This window comes from Ambystoma mexicanum, chromosome 3q, assembly GCF_040938575.1.
Source record: "Ambystoma mexicanum isolate Mex_15411 chromosome 3q, UKY_AmexF1_1, whole genome shotgun sequence".
NCBI lineage: Eukaryota > Metazoa > Chordata > Amphibia > Caudata > Ambystomatidae > Ambystoma > Ambystoma mexicanum.
Window position 1 is genome coordinate 813718160 of NC_090926.1, and position 19332 is coordinate 813737491.

At 43.3% G+C, this 19332-nt stretch overlaps 1 protein-coding gene across 1 annotated transcript in view; it reads left to right on the top strand.

Annotated features, from left to right (window-relative positions):
* SPAG9 (sperm associated antigen 9) overlaps positions 1 to 19332 on the top strand; it is a 2727931-nt gene that overhangs the window by 651240 nt on the left and 2057359 nt on the right. Inside the window, exon 9 of the mRNA XM_069654919.1 lies at positions 16359 to 16416. Within this exon, the coding sequence (XP_069511020.1) occupies positions 16359 to 16416 (58 nt within the window). The remainder of the gene's footprint in view (positions 1 to 16358; positions 16417 to 19332) is intronic.

Consider the following 19332-nt stretch of genomic DNA (forward strand, 5'->3'; position numbering starts at 1 on the left):
AATGGCACTCCAACAAGTTAAAAAGGGAGGGAAAAGCAGAATTATGGAAGCATACACACTAAACACTTTTTAAAGACCCACAGCAAGTTTAGGAAGGCACAGTCTACTGGTGAGCAAGGAAGTTTAGGTGCCAGGCCCACTTTCAAGGGAGCCATGCGGAAGATGCCCAAGATCAGACAGTTACACAGAGTCTTCGAAGTTTGTGGAGGTAGTTCGAAAAAGGTTTAGTTCAGTGCAGAAAATTTAGCTAAGGTGTCCCAGGCTAACCCAGGTTCGAGAGACGAGGATTTAATACACCCCGTTCAAACGGTTGCAAGGGAAGCCAGTTGGAACACGGTACCTTAAATGGAGAGGATCCTCCAGCGGTGGCAGTTGTTCCTGGCAGCGGGTGCAAGTCGCAGCGTCGTCCAGAGGGAGAGAAGATCTCGTCGTGGAGGAAGGATGAAGGTCGTTGCAGTGCCAGGGAAGAAACCAGCCGCGGAGTTCTCCGGTACAAAGGTACTACCCTTTCGGTTCGCGGTAGTGGTGAAAACGTGGTATCCCGGTTGCCGGGGTGCTTGGCACAGGCAAGGCGGCCACGAGATGCTCCAGGAAGGCGAAAAGAAGGTAGACTGGTTATCCCCACCAGTCGAAGGAAGAAGACTCTCCGGGCTGGAGATCTCCTCTGTCGTTGGGGAAAGTGGTGAGATGGTTCAGCAGGGCTCCACCAGTGGTGTCGTCGTTGCAGGCCGGCTCAGCTTCTCCCTCCTCGGATTCTTAGGTCCTGTGGCGACTTCTGAAGTTCCAGTCCCCAAAGCCCTGCTTTTATGCAGCACACCCCCATTCACTCAGCCCAGCTGTCAATCAAACATGCTAAGTGGTGAGCCGGCCGGCTCACCACTTGGGCCAATCACACAAGAGTGTGACTTGAGTTGCCACGGTAACTCAGTCCAGGGTGCATAAACCCCCTCCCACATCCCCTGTGGTACCCAGACAGAGTGGCACCACTTTCGGAGGCTTCTGTGGAGAAGCCCGCCAAAAAGTGGAACAAAGGGCTCGACTTGGGTTGGAGTCACAGAAGAGAACACAAACGCCATTTTAGAATCGAATTCTGGCAAAAAATACCAACCGGCGAATTAATATTAAATAAATAAACCGGCGGTATGTTCGAGGCTATAAGAATTGAATAATTAAAGTTGGTAGCCTCAAACAATGGGAAAATCCCATAGAGATATATTTGCGGTCGACTATAAAAAGTAGTATCCACTGCCACCAGCCAAAACTCGATCAGGGGGGACGGAATCGAATTGCCCCGACCAGTACGTCCACAATATGATGGTTTGTACTGGTTTCTGTTCATAAATTGGGACAAGCAAACCCAATGATGACTTTACATGCCCTGGGAGACAGTAGTCAGTCCCAGGGTATGGAGTCTATGTTGGGGGGTCGCTACGACACCCCTGGGTTACGGCACGGAAGGTGCTGTGTAACCCACATCAAAAAAACACGAGACCCTATGGAATAAAAGACCCCATAGCACATAAAACACATGGAAAGTTAAAAGAACACCTCAATTCATGTCTAAGAGTGGGAGTAAAAGAATCTCACTCTTAGCAGGGGAGAAAAAAATAAACGCCAAAAATCCAGCAAAGCTGCTGGGGGACTCACTAGGTTTGGGAAATTAGCCTTACAGAGATTTCTCCCTAACAATACATTACTCACCGTAATCGTATTTCGAAGGGATTGGTTCCACCAACGTATTCCACATCTATGACAGGTAATCACCACAACTCTGCTGCTTCGGAAAATTTTCGGCGTCTGCCGTCGATTTCGTTGTCCTCGAGGGCCTCCGTCGAGCCGACATCACCGGATGTTATAAGTAGGACGCACGACACCCGTAGCCTCAGTTCTGTTTTTCCGCAAACGTGTCCATACTTTTGTCAAACATTACTCCTTGGATTCTATCCATGGGCAAGATCTGGCCTTTGGCAAGGCGGTCCTCTAGTCTGCAATTTGATTGGGCATTCTAAAATTCTAAATTCTTTTCCAACCTCCTTACATTGGTACTGCTTTGGGTGTCTGTCATAGATGTGGAATACATCAGAGGAACCAATCCCTTCGAAGAACAAGTTACTTTCTTACCTGGTAACGTTCTGTAATGCTCAACTGGCTCCCACGGAGGCGCGGGCGTGGCTGGGACTGCTGTGACCTCTTCTGCAGAGATGCGTAAGACCCGGAAGATGGACTGGACTGGATTCCCCAACCTGGCTTTTCTGGCTCGGAGGAATATCCCACTGTGTGTGAAAAGGAAGGGTTAATAGTCTGCGGGTGATGTTCCGACCTCCCACTTCCCTTCTCTCCCTCAGTGAAACCCTTATGGGATTCCCTGCGAAGACTCACCTTAGGGACCAAAATGACGAGCTCTCCATCCTGCTTCTGATGCAGGGGCGCGTTGTGATTCCAGTTACTTCACTGGATTGATGAGTTTAAACTAGTTTGTCCATTCCCGTCGTACCGCAAATGTTTATGGCAAGTTTGGGTTTATATTCACTCATCTGTTCTTTTCTTTCGCAGGTGCTGGAGAAGATTCCGGGCTGCAGGTGATTTGGATGAAGCAAAATTCTGGTAAGAATTCCGATGAGAGATTCCTTTGCAGTTTTAAGTATCTCCTTTAATGTCCAATGTCTTTTTCCCCATAGGGGCCGGGTTACGGCAATGCCGGAGGTAAGGCGCCGACCCGAAAAGAGCTGCTGTGTCTCTCTTGCAAATGGGTAAGTCTTGAGTGAGCGTATTGCTAATGTTCTCACATGCACTCACTAATACAATGTCTGTTTCTTTTCCCCTTAGGGGCCGGGGTGCTGAGATGCCGAAGGTATGGCACAAACCCGAAGGCGGAGAGGGAATTGAACCACAGATAAGTTCTACTTAGATTCGTGTTTCCCTTCTCACCTCTCTTTCTCCTTCCTTCCAATAGGTGCTGGATGGCGGTGGAAGCTCCGGATGGACGTCGCAGGACTCGAAAACGCCACGTGCAGGTGAGTGAAATGCAGCGTGCTGCGCGCGACGCGATGCGCGTTTAAATGTTTGCCTTCTTTGCAGGATCGTCCGCGTGCAGAATCCGGAGTGCAGATGTATCAGGTAAGGTTCTTGTTTTCACCTGTTCTCTTGCCTTTTCTTCTTTAGGTGTTTCCAGGATGCTGGCAGGCGTGATGGAGGACCAAGGCTGGAGCAGGCACGGTGAGCGTCCAGCTGCTGAGTGCAGAACAACGCGAAGCGTGGTCTGCTGCTTGGGTGTGGCTTAAATAGCCTTTCAAGTAGTTCCAGGTATGTATTCTTCCCCCAGAAGTATGTATTCCTCCACCGGTCACACCCTAGAGATCAAGTAGTCCCTAGAAAAATAGTTCCTTCCAGTCTTGGAAGTTGCAGCATGGTCTGCACAGGTAAGTTTACACCAAGCACTACTCCCAACCTACTTCTGTATGAGCCTGGCGCCGATGGCGCCAGGACTGATGTCCCCTATGAGCCTGACGCCAACGGCGCCAGGACTGAGTCCAAAGGGCCCCCATCTGGGGTTGCTGGGACTTCCCTTGAATGCATGGTGTCTGTCTCTGAGGGTGCAGGGCCTGGTTTGGCTCCTTGGAGGCAGGCATCATGACACGTTCGTTCGATGGGATGTTCCGACGACGTATTCCACATCATACTCTCACAGCCTGCCCGCTACAGAATTTCTTATGTGATTGCAGCTTACGTTTCCACAAGGCGTTCTGTGGTCATACTGGCAGAAGATTGGTGCCACACGTTCTGGGAAAAAACTACAACTGAGGCTACCAGCGTCGTGCGTCCTACTTATAACATCCAGTGACGTCGGCTCGACAGAGGTCCTCGAGGACAGCGTACCGACGCAGAACGCAGACGCCGACTTTTTCTGATGCAGCACAGCTGTGGTGATTACCTGTCATAGATGTGGAATACGTCCCTTTAATACTTCACCTAGTTGAATCCCATGTAGTGAATATTATTCTATATCGGCAACCCATCAATGAGACAACTGTGCAGTGTTCAGTCAGGCAACCTGTGGGTAAAAATGTGATTAGGATATGTGCATGGTATGGCTGCAATGATAATTATGCCTTTTTAAGAAGGGTCATTGAGAAGGCCTACCTTAATAAGGCGCTTCATTAATTATTCAATGATAAGTTAACGGCTTCTTTAGAGCTGTGTGTATTTTCAAGTACATGAAATCGAGGAATCTGCAAGATACATTGAAACTCTGGTAATCGGGTGAATTAGATTAAGAGTTGTGCATCTATAATACTGATAGGGTGCCAATGCTGGCACACTCGCCTAGCATGTGATAGTCTGTATTGTCGGAACCTTCTGCTGTATGTTTTTAGGAGCTGTATGATGGCTTTACTGTGCAATGAAGCCTGATTTAAAGACCTATATTATCAGATCCGGGTATCGATGTACCGACACTAGATAAGTGTGAAAGTTAAACTTATACTTGCATGGAGCTGGTAGAACGCCATTAAATAAACTATTTGGTCTGGATACTGCAGTATACACTGTAGTTGGTTCAGCAGTGGTTTAAATATGTTAATACTTTTGGAAAACATTCAGTCGGGGAGTGCGAGATAATTAGCTTGTATATTCGTGCCGGGGCTACAATTGTGTCGGAACAGTAGGTATGAGCATTTGTACTTACAATTCAACAGTGTCAGTCAGAGGAAGACTGGAATCAACATAGCACTTTGTGGTCACATCTTAAGTATATGCGTAAACGTAATGCCGTCACAGCAGTGACATGCAGTGGAACTTGTACTATGTAATGACCTAGTGTTGGTAGGTTTTCTGTACCCAAGGGGATGTGGCCGACAGTATTCACATAGTTAAATAAGTGGCAGTTGTCGTAATGACACGCCATATATCTCTGTTTGCGTGATAACATGGAGGTGTAATTACACTGCTATAAGGAATCAGTTTCAAGTGCTGATAGTAGTAAGATGAATGACAGGTGTCATGTGTGTGGCCATGATCGACGTAACAGATGTGTATGATTCATTAGATTATACTTGTGCATAAGTTCTAAGCACAGTGTCCAATACCCAAAATGGTCGCTTGCAAGCGATATATAGAAACAATAAATAGTTATAGATTACAATTACTAAATAGTATATTCTAACATAGGACAAGTCAAAAAAGTACATAATGTGCCAGAGTATGGTGTGTTGATATGGTATACATTACAGTACATATTCGTTAGAAATCCATAAATCTTAATGATGTTACAACAAATGACATCAATAACGTACTTTGTCTTCAACTTTGTTTTTGAAAAGCACTGATGTTTAGTTTCTCAATTTAGACATCAAGGGTATACAGGATCAGTTGATCATGACAGATTCAGAAATTCGCTGATTTTGAATATATACAAACAAATGAATATTTTAATCGCAATGTGGCAATTAATTGATCGACCATTAGGATTTTAGTCTAGACCTAATTCATCACTTCTAAGATCTAGTTGTAGATGTTTAAAAACAGTTGGCAGGTGGAACCCCTATCTGTATAGGCATGAGGATGGTAGGTCACAGGTATGCAACAAAAGATTCCTGTAATATGTATTCTAATAAACAGGTGTGGGTAAGTTCAGAGAAATTATGTTGGGGACAATTCTTCATTCTTACCGTACGGTTCTAGTGTATCAAGTTTGTGGATCCAGAAAATGTTCTACGTGTGATTAACTCAAGAGTATTTCCTCCTCACTGAGGTTTGGTGATCATTTCTAAGATTACAAATTTAAGTTGAGCTATAGTAGGTTTGTGAAGTTCAAAATGTCTCAACACTGGCGACTTGGGATTTTTTGCCCCGATATTGGATTTGTACTCGGACATTCTTTCTTTCATTTTCCTGGTGGTTTGACCCAGATAATATTTACCACAAGGGCAGATTAAACTGTATATAACAAACATGGTGTCGCACGTGGCGTACTGTCGTAGTTTAATCTTTTGGCCTGTATGTGGGTGTCGGATTTATTCAACCTTTTATACATTACTGCAGTGGCAGCAGTGAAGACAAGGGAAAGGGTATATTTGGGCTTGTTCAGGAAGAGGTTTCTGCGGTTGTCAATTCTTTCAGGTTTGACTAGACCGTCTCTGATGTTGCGTACTCTCGTGTATGCAGTTTGAGGTGGTTTTGGGAATGATTTACACAGTTGAGTGTCAAGTCTCATAATCTTTCAGTTCTTTTTAAGTATGAGATATATCTGCATACTTTGTTTCGAGAATTTAGCGAGGCATATCAGAGGGGGATCGTCTTTCTTTTCCTTTTTATTCAATAGGCTGGCTCTATCTTGAGATCCACTCTTAGTTATTGCGTCACTTAGAACCGTGTCCGGAAAACCTCTTTTTTAAAATCTTTGTTTGATCGGCTACAGCTCCATTGCATTGGATATTGTCTGAGATGATTCTCCTCAATCTTTACAGTTGGCTCAGTGGAAGGTTGTTCTTGATGTTGTGGGTGGTAACTGGTATAATGGAGGATGTTATTAACATCTGTCCTTTTACAGTATATTGAGATACTCAGGATGTTGTTGGTTGGTTGGTATAATGTTAACATCTAGAAAGTGGACGTTTGGGGTGCCAATTTCAAGAGTAAATTGAATCCCGAGGTTGCATCCATATTTCCACCAACAGAAAAGACCAACTGTAGTAGTAGTTTTCCTCCTAGCAGGCAAGTAGACCAGGAAAGAAACAGTTGATTTGAAGAGATGTGGTAAAAAGGTGTTGTGGAAAGACATTGATATTTGTATCATTTTGACAAACTGTTGCTTCCTCAAAGGCAGCTGCTGTGTTATCGTGACAAAAGTATTCCATTGGTAGAATAATTATTATATACTTATTTGGTTTGCATCCTGAGAAAGACATAGGAAAAAAATTGCTTTGGTTTTTGGAACAAGTGTTTGTGAAAGAGACATTTACTCTAAGAAGTGGAAGGACGCAGTGGATGGAAAAGACTTTGTGTTGAACTGTACAGAACTTTGTTGAATCAGAACTTTTACAACGGTATTCCTGAATTGGTCCAGAGGAAGGGAGCCCAAGAATTACTTACTTTTGCATTGTTTTGTTTAACTGAAGACCGCCAAATATCCCTTGTACACAGCACCGCAAACAATAGCCGGGTTAATCCCTGTTGCGGTGCTCGATTGACCGAGCTATATATCTCAACCAGCCATTACGGCTTTCACTTAAATCTGCCATTCGCTTTCACATTGCTTGTGTGTCTTGCTATGCACCATACACTACCAAGCATTAGGATTTTCCAGATTCTTTAACCGAATTTGCTCTTTGCCTTGTAAACGACCAGCGTGTAGAAACACGTGTTGGCTGTTCATATTCAATTAAAACCTACTAATCAAACGGTTTTACTTGTAATAACTACTATTACCTTTATGGTGCAGAGTGCATCGCCATCCCGTAATCATGTGTTTCTACTGTGGTCTCACATCTAAAGTTCCCAGTTGCATCAGTGCTTAAATTCCTCGAATTGAGGATTTGGTTGGTCTGGAATAAATTCATTTTGATACGCATCAGAGTAGTGCGATGGCGAACACTTGGAAATGTACACAGGTATTCGGGATCCCATTCACTGCCCTAAACTCTTCATTGACTTTTTCAAAACATTTATATCGCCATTTTGTGTTTTTGCGACCAGTCCCATAGCCAGAGTTTTTTTTTTTTTGTTGCAACAGGATTATTTATTAGGATCTCTATTTGTATGTTTGTTACATCCAAGTCTGTTTGACATTTTAGTAACCACAGTTGTTGAACCCAATCCAGATTTCCTTTCTCATCCGATTCTAGGATTTGGAGTTGAATTGGGGGGGGGGGGGGGGTTAGGTATGATGATTTTGCAGAAAAGTGACAAGGTTTTCCATACAACTATTGTATGGATTGAAACTAACCCCAATTCGTGTAGTATAATAGTCATTGGCACACAATTGTGTAGTTTTAAAATGTATCTCCAAAATAAATATACCTTCTAAAAGTGGCCACTCTTTCCATGAGAAGCATAAGGAAACCTCTGCTCCATATGTCAAAATCGGGACCACTTTTTGTTTATAAAATTTGACAATTTGTATCAAAGAGAATATTCCATATCTTTTGTATATGATCTCACCTTGTGTGGTGAGATTTTTTGTATTCAATCTTAATTCAACCAGCCTTGATTTATCACATGAGCTTTGATTTATGCCAATCCACAGGTATCTCATGGAGTTAACTCGTGTGAGGGGTTAGTTTCCGAGATACCATCAAAAGTTATCTTTTTTTTGGGTGCCTCTTGTTCTTTGAAGCACTGAAACGACAGGTTTTATAACGTTTCTCGGTGTAGGCCTGTAGGAGATTGTTTTCTTTAAATGCCAATAGGTGTTTGGTCCAAAATAATGAGGTTGTCGGCGTATAGCATCCAACGGCTGATTTCCCATTTATTCTTGGGGGGATAGGAGACATGTAACGACATTGTTTCCTTTAGATCAGCAATGAACAGTTTAAACAATTCTGCAGCATCATTGTTTTAGCCAACGAAAAGTTAATATTTTTTTGCTTAGTTTGCTTAGTAATCCTGCTTTATTTAGGGGACCTTGAATGTAAGTGTCTGTGTATAAAGCTTTAATTGGCCCCAGAACCCAGTCTGGACAATTCAGTCAATCAATGTCTTCCATAAAAGGTCTCTGTCCACGCTGTCGAAGGCTTGAGCCAAGTCAATTGACGCCACATACATTCTTATGCCTTCTTTCAGTGACCTCAATTTGAGCATGTTCAATATGAAGAGGTTCAAACCGCATCCAACGTTCTTTACAAACCCAGTTTGTTTGGCATCAAAATGCCTGAATTCCAGGATCCAATTCTTTAATCTTGCCAGTATCAAAGATGTGAATAGTTTCCACAAGACATTGGTGAGAGCGATGGGTCTATAGTTCTTTGGGTCAGTTCTGTTACTCATTTCATAGACCAGGATGACGATTGCTGTCTTTCAAGATTCCAGGATTTTTTAGTTGTTGCAGATTTATTTCTCTGAATAATGTTACGAAGTCAGACCATTCTTCTCTTGAGTCTTTTACCACTCGGTTGGTTATGCCATCAGGGCCTGGTGCTCGTGAATTGCTTTCCTAAGCTTTCCTACTATTATGATTTCCTCTTTATCAAACAAGAGTGTCCAATCTGCTGTTGCGGATTGCTTTTTAGGCGTCTCCAGTGTAGCCCCTTTCTCAAAGAGTGTTTCAAAGAAGCGCATCAAAGTATCTTCTGCAGTTACATTGTTATGAGACCCGCACTGAGTCTTTTCTGTGTCATTTAGGACTAGCCATAATGATCTGGAATCATTAGACGACAGAATGTTTAGCATACGTTCTGCGTCTCTCTGCATAATCATCGTCCTATGGATTTTCGTCCAATTTTTATATTGTTGCTTGGGCCTCTTTGAGAAGATTGAGATTAGGGTTCTGAATTAAACATAGCTTCCTGATATCACGTTGTAATTCGCGTTTTTTTAGCTGACTTCCTGGTCTTGTACATGCTTAGGTTTAGGTTGACACTTTTGCCCAACTAATTCTGTCAAGAGATGTTTAGTCAATATTAATAATTTGTTTTTCATGGGTTTGTTTGAGCTTATTATTGACCTATCAAACATGTTGTGCCTTCACCTGCAATCTGTTTCTCCCTGTGCCAACTTCGGTGTCGTGTGGCCACAATAGGTTATTTTTTTCGGTAGGAATATATACAGTTTGATCTTCAATATCCAAAGTGGCCTTTTGTTCTCATCTTCTCCATGTGTGTGCAGCTGGGATGTCGCCCATCATTTGGCCATTCAGAAGATGAGTATATTTCATTGAGTACCTGCTTCCACATAATGGGTCTCGACAACTTCTTATTATTGAATTTAGTTTTCTCATTTTAAATTAATTTTGTACGATGTTTGTTATGCAATCTGTGTTCAGATATCAAACATGTGCTCTCGGTATCAGCTGGTTTCTTCGATTGTAGCGCCACCATTTTTGTGTTTTTTTTTTCCAAGGACCACATTCAACCCTATCACTTATTTTTTTCCAATATGTTTTATATTGGCATTTTTGCATAATTACATTCAACAATAAACTTCCTCTCCCCTCCCCTCCCTTCCCAGGTCCGTTGCATTCCTTTCAACTATTCTGTGTGGGATTATCGTTCTCTCCTTGCCCTTTTGTTGTCCCATTTTCGTTTTAGAAGCCTCTCCTCGCTTCCCATGCGGGATGTACCTCACACCAGCCCCAGGAGATGCATCTCCCTTGGGCACCACGCTCTCTTGTAGTCCTTCATTAGGAATTTCGGCACCAAATCCCAGTCCGCTATACATTTTGCGTGTTCTCCCCTGATCTCGTATGTTACTTTTTCCACTGTTGCAAAGTTCCCCACTTTGGCCACCCATTCGTGCTCTGTTGGTACTTCTTTTACTTTCCATTTTCGCGCTACCAGTAAGGCTCGTGCCATCACCAAAATGACAGACCTTCCGCTGGGCCTTAGTGGCCAGTTCTTATAGTTCTCAGTCCATGCCCAGTTTGAACAGTCCCATATTTGGCTTTTTCTCCGCTCCCAGTAGGACCCTGATTGCTTCTTGGATCATGTCCCTGAATTTTCTTACCGTTGGACAGTGCCACCAAATGTGAACCCAGGTTCCCTATTCCCCACTCCCCCTCCAGCATTGCCCAGAGGCTGTGCGGTATATCTTCTACAGTCTGCTGGGGATGAGATTCCACTGATGCATCATTTTCAACCAAATTTCTTGGACTTGCAGCGAGTGCGCCAGACTGTGGATATTCCTCCACAGGTTAGTCCACTGCTCTAGTTCGATCTCTTGTTAAGCCTCCATTTCCCAGTTGAGCATGAACTTTCTTGCCCTGGCTTCTTCCCCATCTTTGATCAATCTGTACAGGTCCCCAACTAAGTGTTTATCCCCCGAGCTAGATGTCACAAATCTCTCAAAGGGGGTTAGCTCTCTCGTTGCTACCATCCTATTTCTAGGATGTAGGGCCCAGTGTCTCAGCTGGGCATATCGGAACCTTGCGTCTTCCCCAATTCCAAAGTCGCTTTTACATTGACTGAATGTTTTTACCCCCCCCCTTCTAATAGATCCCATAGCATTTTGCATCCCCTGTCCTGCTACTTCTCAAACCTCATACCCTCCCATCCTGGTGTGCATTGTGGGCTCCTGATGATCGGAGTGAGTGGCCAGGGGAATTGGTTATTTTAGAGTGCTTTATTACCTCATCCCATGTATTTCCTACCAGGACTTCGATGGAGCTACAGTACATGTTTTGTGGTCTGTCTTCCCGGGTTAGCCATAGTACTGCCTCTCAGTTACGGCCCACAACCGCTCTGTCCATTTCCCTCCATCTCTTCCCTCTATCCTCTTTCGACCAGTCCCTCACCATTCTGATTTCGGCTGCTTGGTAATACGCTATTGAGTCTGCTCCCCCCATGACTCCTTTATTCCTAGGTTGGAGCATCAATTTGCATGGGATCCTTGGCCTCTTTCAGTCCCAGATGAAGACGTGTATATGTTTTTGTATCACTCTAAAGAAGGTTTTCTGAATCTTTATAGGTAATGCCATAAACGCATATAGAAGCTTTGGCTGTACTGCCATTTTTATTGCATTTATCCTGCCTAGTCAGGTTATTGTTAGGGGGCTCCACCTATTCAGCGTCTTTTTTTTTTTTTATGGAATCTAGGAAGTGATGGGGGTAGTTCGCTTGGAATAGTTGGTCTATGGATTTTGTAAGGAATATACCCACATATTTCAATTTGTTCTTTGCCCATGGTGATCTGTTTTTAATCTCCCCTTCTCTTTCCGGTGTCGTCTGTAGTCCAAGGACATCCAACTTGTTCTTATTTATCTTTATCCCAGCTACTTCCCCGAATTGTCAGCTCCCTCGCCACTGCTTCCAGTGTTTTCCCCTGGTTGGTTATCGTTAGCAGCGTGTCATCTGCAAATGCAGCGACCTTGTGGTCTTTCCCTCCAAATGGGACCCCTTCGATATCTTGTTTGGACCTAATCCTGCTCAGGATGGGCTCCAGGTGTATGGCATATAGTAGCAGAGATAGCGGGCATCTCTGTTTTGTTCCCCTTGAAACTTTAACCGGGTCGGAAAGCTCCCCATTTATCAATAAGCACAGGGATGGTATTTTATAGTTGGCTGCAATCTTTGATATAAAGGCTTCCCCAAGACCCATCTTACGCATTGTGCGAAAAAGGAATTGCCACTCTACCCTGCCGAAAGCCTTTTCTGTATCCAGCGCCACCGTGCACTTTTTATTTACCTTCTCAATGATATGGGCTATCCTCCTGGTATTATCATTAGATTGCCTTCCCTGTATGCATCCTGATTTGGTCGGGGTCTATCAGCCCAGGGAGAAGAGATACTAACCGGGTCGTCAAAACCTTTGTGTAGATCTTGCCATCCGTATTCATAAGTGCAATTGGCCTGTATGAGCCACATTGAGCCTGGTCCTTCCCCGGTTTTGGCAAAAGTATCAGTTTCGCTTCTTCCATTGAAGGAGTTATTCCCCTCTCCTGGCCAAATTCGTTGAACAATACTACTAGTCACGGGACCAATACCTCTTTATGCGATTTATAAAATTCGGTTGAAAAACCGTCAGGCCCGGGGCTTTGTTGATGGGAAGTGAGGCTATTGCTTTGATCACCTCCTCTCTGGTTATCTCTTTCTCTAATTCTTACCGCTCTTGGGTCGTTTTCATGTGAAGTGAGCAGTTGTCTAGATATTCTTCCTGTGCTCTCCCCTCCGGACTTTCTGATTTGTATACCTTCCCATAAAAATCCGTAAATTCCCTCTTAATGGAATCGATGTCCGTTCGCTCTTCCCCCCTCTGCAGGTCTTATTTTTAGGATGGTTCTTTCCTTTTTCTCCATTCTAAGCATCCTTGCCAACAATCTATCCGCTTTGTTACCTTTTGTGTAATACTTCTGCATGAGGTGTACTAAGGCCCTCTCCGCTCTGCTAGTTAATAGAGTATCTAATTGACCTCTCACCGCCCTGTATTCTCTTTGCACCATCCCCGATGGCTGAGCCGCCAATTGGAGTGTAGATGACTTTAATTTCTCTTCCAGGTCTCTCTCGCTAAGTGCTTGATCTCCCTTCCTGTTTGGTTTTTATTGCTATTACCTTGCCCCGTATTGTGGCCTTAAAGGTTTCCCAGATTTTTCATGGGCCTACCTCCTGGGACTCATTTATCTGGAAGTATTGAACAATCTCTTCTTTCAATTCTTCCCGAAGGACCTGGTCCTTAAAGACATGTGCAGGGGTACCTCCACTTCTACAGGCCTACTGGACGGCTTGGTATTGTGAATGATTCAGTGATGGGAGCATGGTCTGACAGGGTAATGGGCCCCCACTTTCACCTCCTTCACTCTCCCTAATAGGAGGTGTGACACCCATATATAATCGATCCTCAAAGCTGATCTATGCACATGGGAAAAGTAGGTGTACCCCCTCGCCTCCCCTCTCCTTTCCCTCCATGCATCCACCAACGCTAGATTTTCCATCTTCCCTTTTAATTCCTTCTATGGCTTGCTCTGTGTGTTATGTTTTTGCACTCCTATCCCTCTCCGGGTCCCATGCGCGATTAGAGTATCCTACTAGAATTATATTCCCTCTGGCAAACCCTTCTAGCTTTTGCACCATTGTTTGTATATAGTGATCCTGTCCCATGTTTGGGGCATACAGTAATGCCACCATTAAAAACTCTCCCTCGCCCTGGCACATTATCGCTATGTACCTGCTGTTGTTGTCTCTGCTAATGTCCGTTATTTTAAGCTCTAGATTGTTTTTCAAAGCTATTAGTGTGCCTGCACTCTTCCTCGAGCCGTTTGCTTGCTGGATTCTGCTGTATCCCCTTATCCTGAGTCTATTTTTGTCCCTTTCTAGTATCTGGGTCTCCTGCAGAGCTATTATGTCTGGGGTCTCCCTTGCCAGGTATTGGTCCAGCTTTTTTCTTTTAAGCTGATAGTTTAGCCCCCTGATGTTCATTGAGATGACTTTTATCACTCTTTCCGTAGCCATTATTTAGTCGGCGCTATATTCCTTCCCACTCGGGGTGGGATTGAGCCCCTAAAGACTTGATTCCGAGCATTGTTGCCATCTCGGCCTCCTTCAAGTGTGTGCCGACGTCTGGAGCATTGCTCAGCTACATGATAATGTCCCTCAGCATCTTTTTTCTTCTCTGCCCAACTGTGTGGACCACAGTGGTATGAACCCTTTGCTTGCTGACACACAGTGCTCCTCCATAATTGTTTGATTGGCATCCTGACCTGGCTCTGGTGGTAGGCCTTCTCACATACAAGTTATGTGTCCAAGATCACTGCTAGACTTGTTGCTAATTTTCTTTCGATGGAGATTTGCTTTCCAAAACTAACTTGAATAATGCCATTTTGTTCTTCTTTTTCTTGAAATGTATAGAATAAAAACTACAAATAGGTTTTATAGCAATGAGGAAACTGGGTAACTCCCAATACATCTCCCTTTGCTGTATACCGGTGAACAAAAAGGAACTGGCTTTTTCTTATAAAATCTGGCATCTTAACCGTTAAACAGGCTTTGGTCTTCATTGGACAGACGACTGCCGCAGTCATGTTGTCTTCCCAGAGTTTTAAAATACTGGTTTGCTGCCAAATCAATGTTTGCAACTAACTGGTGCTTCACCGGGATGCAATTGTTTTAGTTCTCTGCTCCATCCAATAGTCTTAAGTATCCTTGCCTCCCAGCAATAGCTAAGTTGATTGGTGGAGCTATTGTCCGGTAGAGGGCTCCCTTTCAATGTTCCACACACTCATAATTATTCTATATTTGAAATATTCCATAGACGTAAGCTTTGGACAGAACCAAAACATGTGACCCATTGATCCGGTTCTAAATCACAGGACGAGCACATGGGAGATTCCCTCAAAACCATTCTGTACAATTTATATGAAGTGTAATACATTCTTTGTAGGAGTTTATACTGCATTTCCCAGTCTGAGGGAAAAATATATGTCCAAAATCAGATGCCACAAGGCATAGATTCTACTTGAGCAGCTCTACTTGAGTAGCTCCTGTGATCATGCATTTAGCAGTGATATAGCATGTGCATTGTTATCCGGCGGTGAACATGTGGGAACTGCCCATTTCTTACAAAATCTATCGTCTTAACAGTTAAACAGACTTTAGTCTTCATTGGGCAGACAATTGCCACCATAGTCTTGTTGTCTTCCTAGAGTTTTAAAATACTAGTTTGCTGCCAAATCAATATGTTTGCAACTAACTAGTGCTCCACCGGGATGCAATTGTTTTCTTGATGGGCAGGGACACTACCTTCCCACAGAATGCGCTCATGGTTAGGCGAAACGCCTATACCTTCAGCTCCCTTCTATTTTAAGTTTAAGTGCGTGCTCTGGTGAATCTCCTAGGTCCAGTTCATAGATCTTGATGGTAGCCAGAATGAACTCAACAACAGTGTTGAATAAGTGCAAATTGCTAATATTCTGCCTCTGAATTTAGGAGAATGAAAATTATTGTTCAAATGCTCAGGTAAAGTGCCATGTTTTCTCGACAATTGCAGTACACTCGTAGAAATGAGATAATATCAGTTAAGGCCGGAATTTCTCTGGTACATGGTGGACTGGAGTCTAGACTAGATGATGTCTCTCTCCTTTGACTTTCCTTGCTTGGGAATACGTAAATTCTCCAGAAGACAGCAGAATGTAGGATTAATGATACACATCAATGGTTATTTTTTGAACTACTAGTTATGAACCTTCTCCATGCAAAATCTATCCACCAACCCTGTATTGGCTTCAACACCTCAGCAACATACCCATGAACGGGATCAGGGTCTTGAGAGCAGTCTTTTCGATTGTAGCAATGTATGCTTTTGGTTCTTCCTGCCACGTGGTTCTTGCATTTTCCATCAATTCATAATGGAATGGAGGTTTGTACTAGGAGTACAGTAGAGGTTTGTTTTTCCAAAATACCAAAGTCTAACCCCACTGATATTTTAAGCATCACTGTACCCAGAAACCTCATTAGCCTGTTCAGATTATGTTCCTTTCTCATAGATCCTACCAGTAAAACCTAGTTGGCCTAACATTTAATCCTTGTTTGATGAGTTGTGTTTAGGTTACAACGCTTACCAAATACATGAAAAACTTATTTGTAACCCTAATGTTGTAGCATTTTTCAGATTAAAATACTGAAATAATATTGATTGTTAAAATAAAAAATGAGTATGAATTGCCGTTTTGTTTATCATATTTTTATTTATTTATATATATATATATATGTGTATTTTAGGTATGGGTCGCGAAGTTGAAAATTTAATATTGGAAAATACTCAATTGCTTGAGACAAAGTAAGTACTATGTGGCTATTGTGTATTTCTGATTTTGGATGTAAGGCATTAAATTGTGTTTTGTTATCGTATTGTGCCAGGTGGTTCTTGAAAAATGACATCCTTTGCAGTTCGTTTCTAACCCACATTCTAATGAAAATGTCTTTACTCGTATTGCTTTAGAATATAATATAATACTTGGTTCATGTTATCCTTTCTTTCTTTAACCACCTGTTTAGCTGCCCAAATCCTTGCAAAATGTTTTTTAGACTTTGATAATGTATCGTTGTGCAAAGCACATGAATGCAGGGTTCAACATAAAGATTATAGGACGTAAAAATAGCTCTTGGTTATAAGGCATTCCCCAATTAGAAGAGGTGCGTTCAACACTGCACAGTTCTAACTTCCACATGAGTTGCAAACTAGAACTTTTTGTCATTACCTATGATTGAATGTCTTTGAAGTCTTCTAGATGTGCCCTTATGCTCCCTCAAAGACCTTTCAAACACACAGCTAGTAACTTGGTATGGCAATAGTTGACCTGGAAACTAAAAAGTAGCTCCTGGTAGATGTTTGTGTCAAGCTACAGGCTCTTCTAGGCTGATTAAGTAGGCGATACATATCTCCCATAATAATTTTCGATCTTTGTAAATGTCTTAACAGATTCTAAAGGATATTTTTCTGAGTAGGTTTTCCATCTGTTGAACTGTCACTAGCAGCCAGTCTGCGATTTATTTAATAGCACTGCCAGGAGGGACCATAAAAGAACTGACAACACCACTGCCTATATCTGGCAAGCAAAACACTTTCACTTTGGGATCCTTTTTATGCATCTGTATACTAGAAACACATCCGTTTCGATAGTTTGTTGGTTTACTTTAATTAGCACTCATGCATTTGTATTTATAGATTGTTAGGCTGTCGCAGAACCAGAAATAACATACATAGGAATGTGTACAGGAGTCTGAGGCAGTCCCGGGAGGGGGTGCCTTTACAATAGAATGAGGGCAGCTGGGGAGATGTAGATGGTTCTTGAGGAGGCCGGATAATAATGGTATCACGTAATAATATCCCCTAAAAACAATTCCTTGTTCACAGTATCGCCGTTATAAATACGCCCCACACATGTTTCATTTCATCTGAACATATCGTCATTATTAATGCGCCTCGCACACGTTGCGTATTACCTGAAAATGTTTATTTCTGGCCACTCGTGAATAATGCTCCTCACACACGTTTATTTAATTCATTTCGCAGAGAGAAATGTGCCTCACACGTGCACCGAAGTCTTTTTTTATCCATCTTTCTTTAAACGTTTGTTTATTTCCGGGCACTTAGCAACTGCAACACGACCAGAAACGTCAGTGAAACGTACGGCAATATGTTTGCGGTGCAAAAGAAATACATTTTTTAAAACGAACAATCTGTGGACATAGAACGAGAAATTAACTTTTTTTTAAAAAAGTGATCCTTGCTGACTGATCTGCGGTGTTCTCTGTGACACGTTAATGGCCACACTGGTAACTTCACTGGTGTATTACAGCGTTTTGTTGCCTATTTCTTTTAAATCAGTCGTAAGGATGTTGTGTAAACAGCAATGTTCTATCGATTGTCAACGACATACAACTGTACTTTATTATGTTCTCGTACCTGTTGGAATGGGAAGGATCTCTGAGGAACGTTCATTTCAGCATTGATACGAACATCACGGGTTGGAATCCTTGGTTTTGGGGAGTTCATTCATTTATTACTTTTGCTTCTCCTATTCGATTTACATGGTTAGATTCAATGCCGGTCCTTGTAAGTACTGCATTTCTGTTATCTGGTAAAACGATGCTAATTGAGGTAATTCACGGACACTGGAGCTTCTTTCTTTCACACTTGGCTGCTCCAGCTCCGACAGGTTTCTTTGTACTCGAGACCTGCGTTGTGTTTACATTGTACAGTAATTGACAAGCAGCTCCTTTACTTGATTCTAATTGCACAGTATATGTATGAAAACAGTTTTATTATTACAATGATAGATGTACATCTGTTAGTTAAATGGTTCATATTTTATTTACACTAAACGACATTAGCACGGCTAAATCACAGCGATATTTTGTAATGGAGATATTTTTACACGGAACCATAATGATATAGAGAAACCTGGGACATGGACCCGGTAACATACCAAGATAGTACCGTTAATAGAGGCCTAGTGACAGGATTTATCCTGTTGAGCATATTCGAGGGAATTGGGTCCTCCGACGTATTCCACATCTATGACAGTAATCACCACAGCTGTGCTGCTTCGGAAAATCTTTTGGCGTCTGCGTCGATGACGTCGATACGCCGCCCTCGAGGACCTCCTCCGACGGCCGACGTCAATGGATGTTATAAGTAGAACGCACTACGCCCGTAGCCTCAGTTCCGTTTTTTCCGCGAACGTGTTCGCTTCGGAGATCTCTGCGCGCCTCGACTCTTTGGAGTTTCTGTTCTTTCGGTTCCTCGAACCTGTTCGTTTGTGAAGTTAAAGTCCTTTGTGATGTCTACCTCATCTTCCACCCCGTGTCCGGGCTTCAAGAAGTGCGGGGACTGCGGGTCCAAGATGTCGGTGACGGACTCGCACGACGCCTGCCTTTGGTGCCTTGGGGAGGCCCATGACACGGATGATTGTGTCGACTGCCAGTCGCTTACGTCCAAAGCCTTGCGGGAGCGCAAGAAGAAACTGTCGGCCGGTAAGGTGTCCAAGCCCCGGAAGTCGAGGTCCGGGGGGCTTTCGACGGACAATTCAAGGGGCGACTCTCTGCATCGTCGTCGGAAGTCCAGTGGGTCTCGGTCCCGGAGTGGGTCCCGCCACCACTCTGCCTCTTCGAGGCACTCACGGAAGCGCCATCATCGGTTGCCTTCCCCGTACTCATCCGAGGATTCCTCCTGTCGCGGGTCGCTTATCCC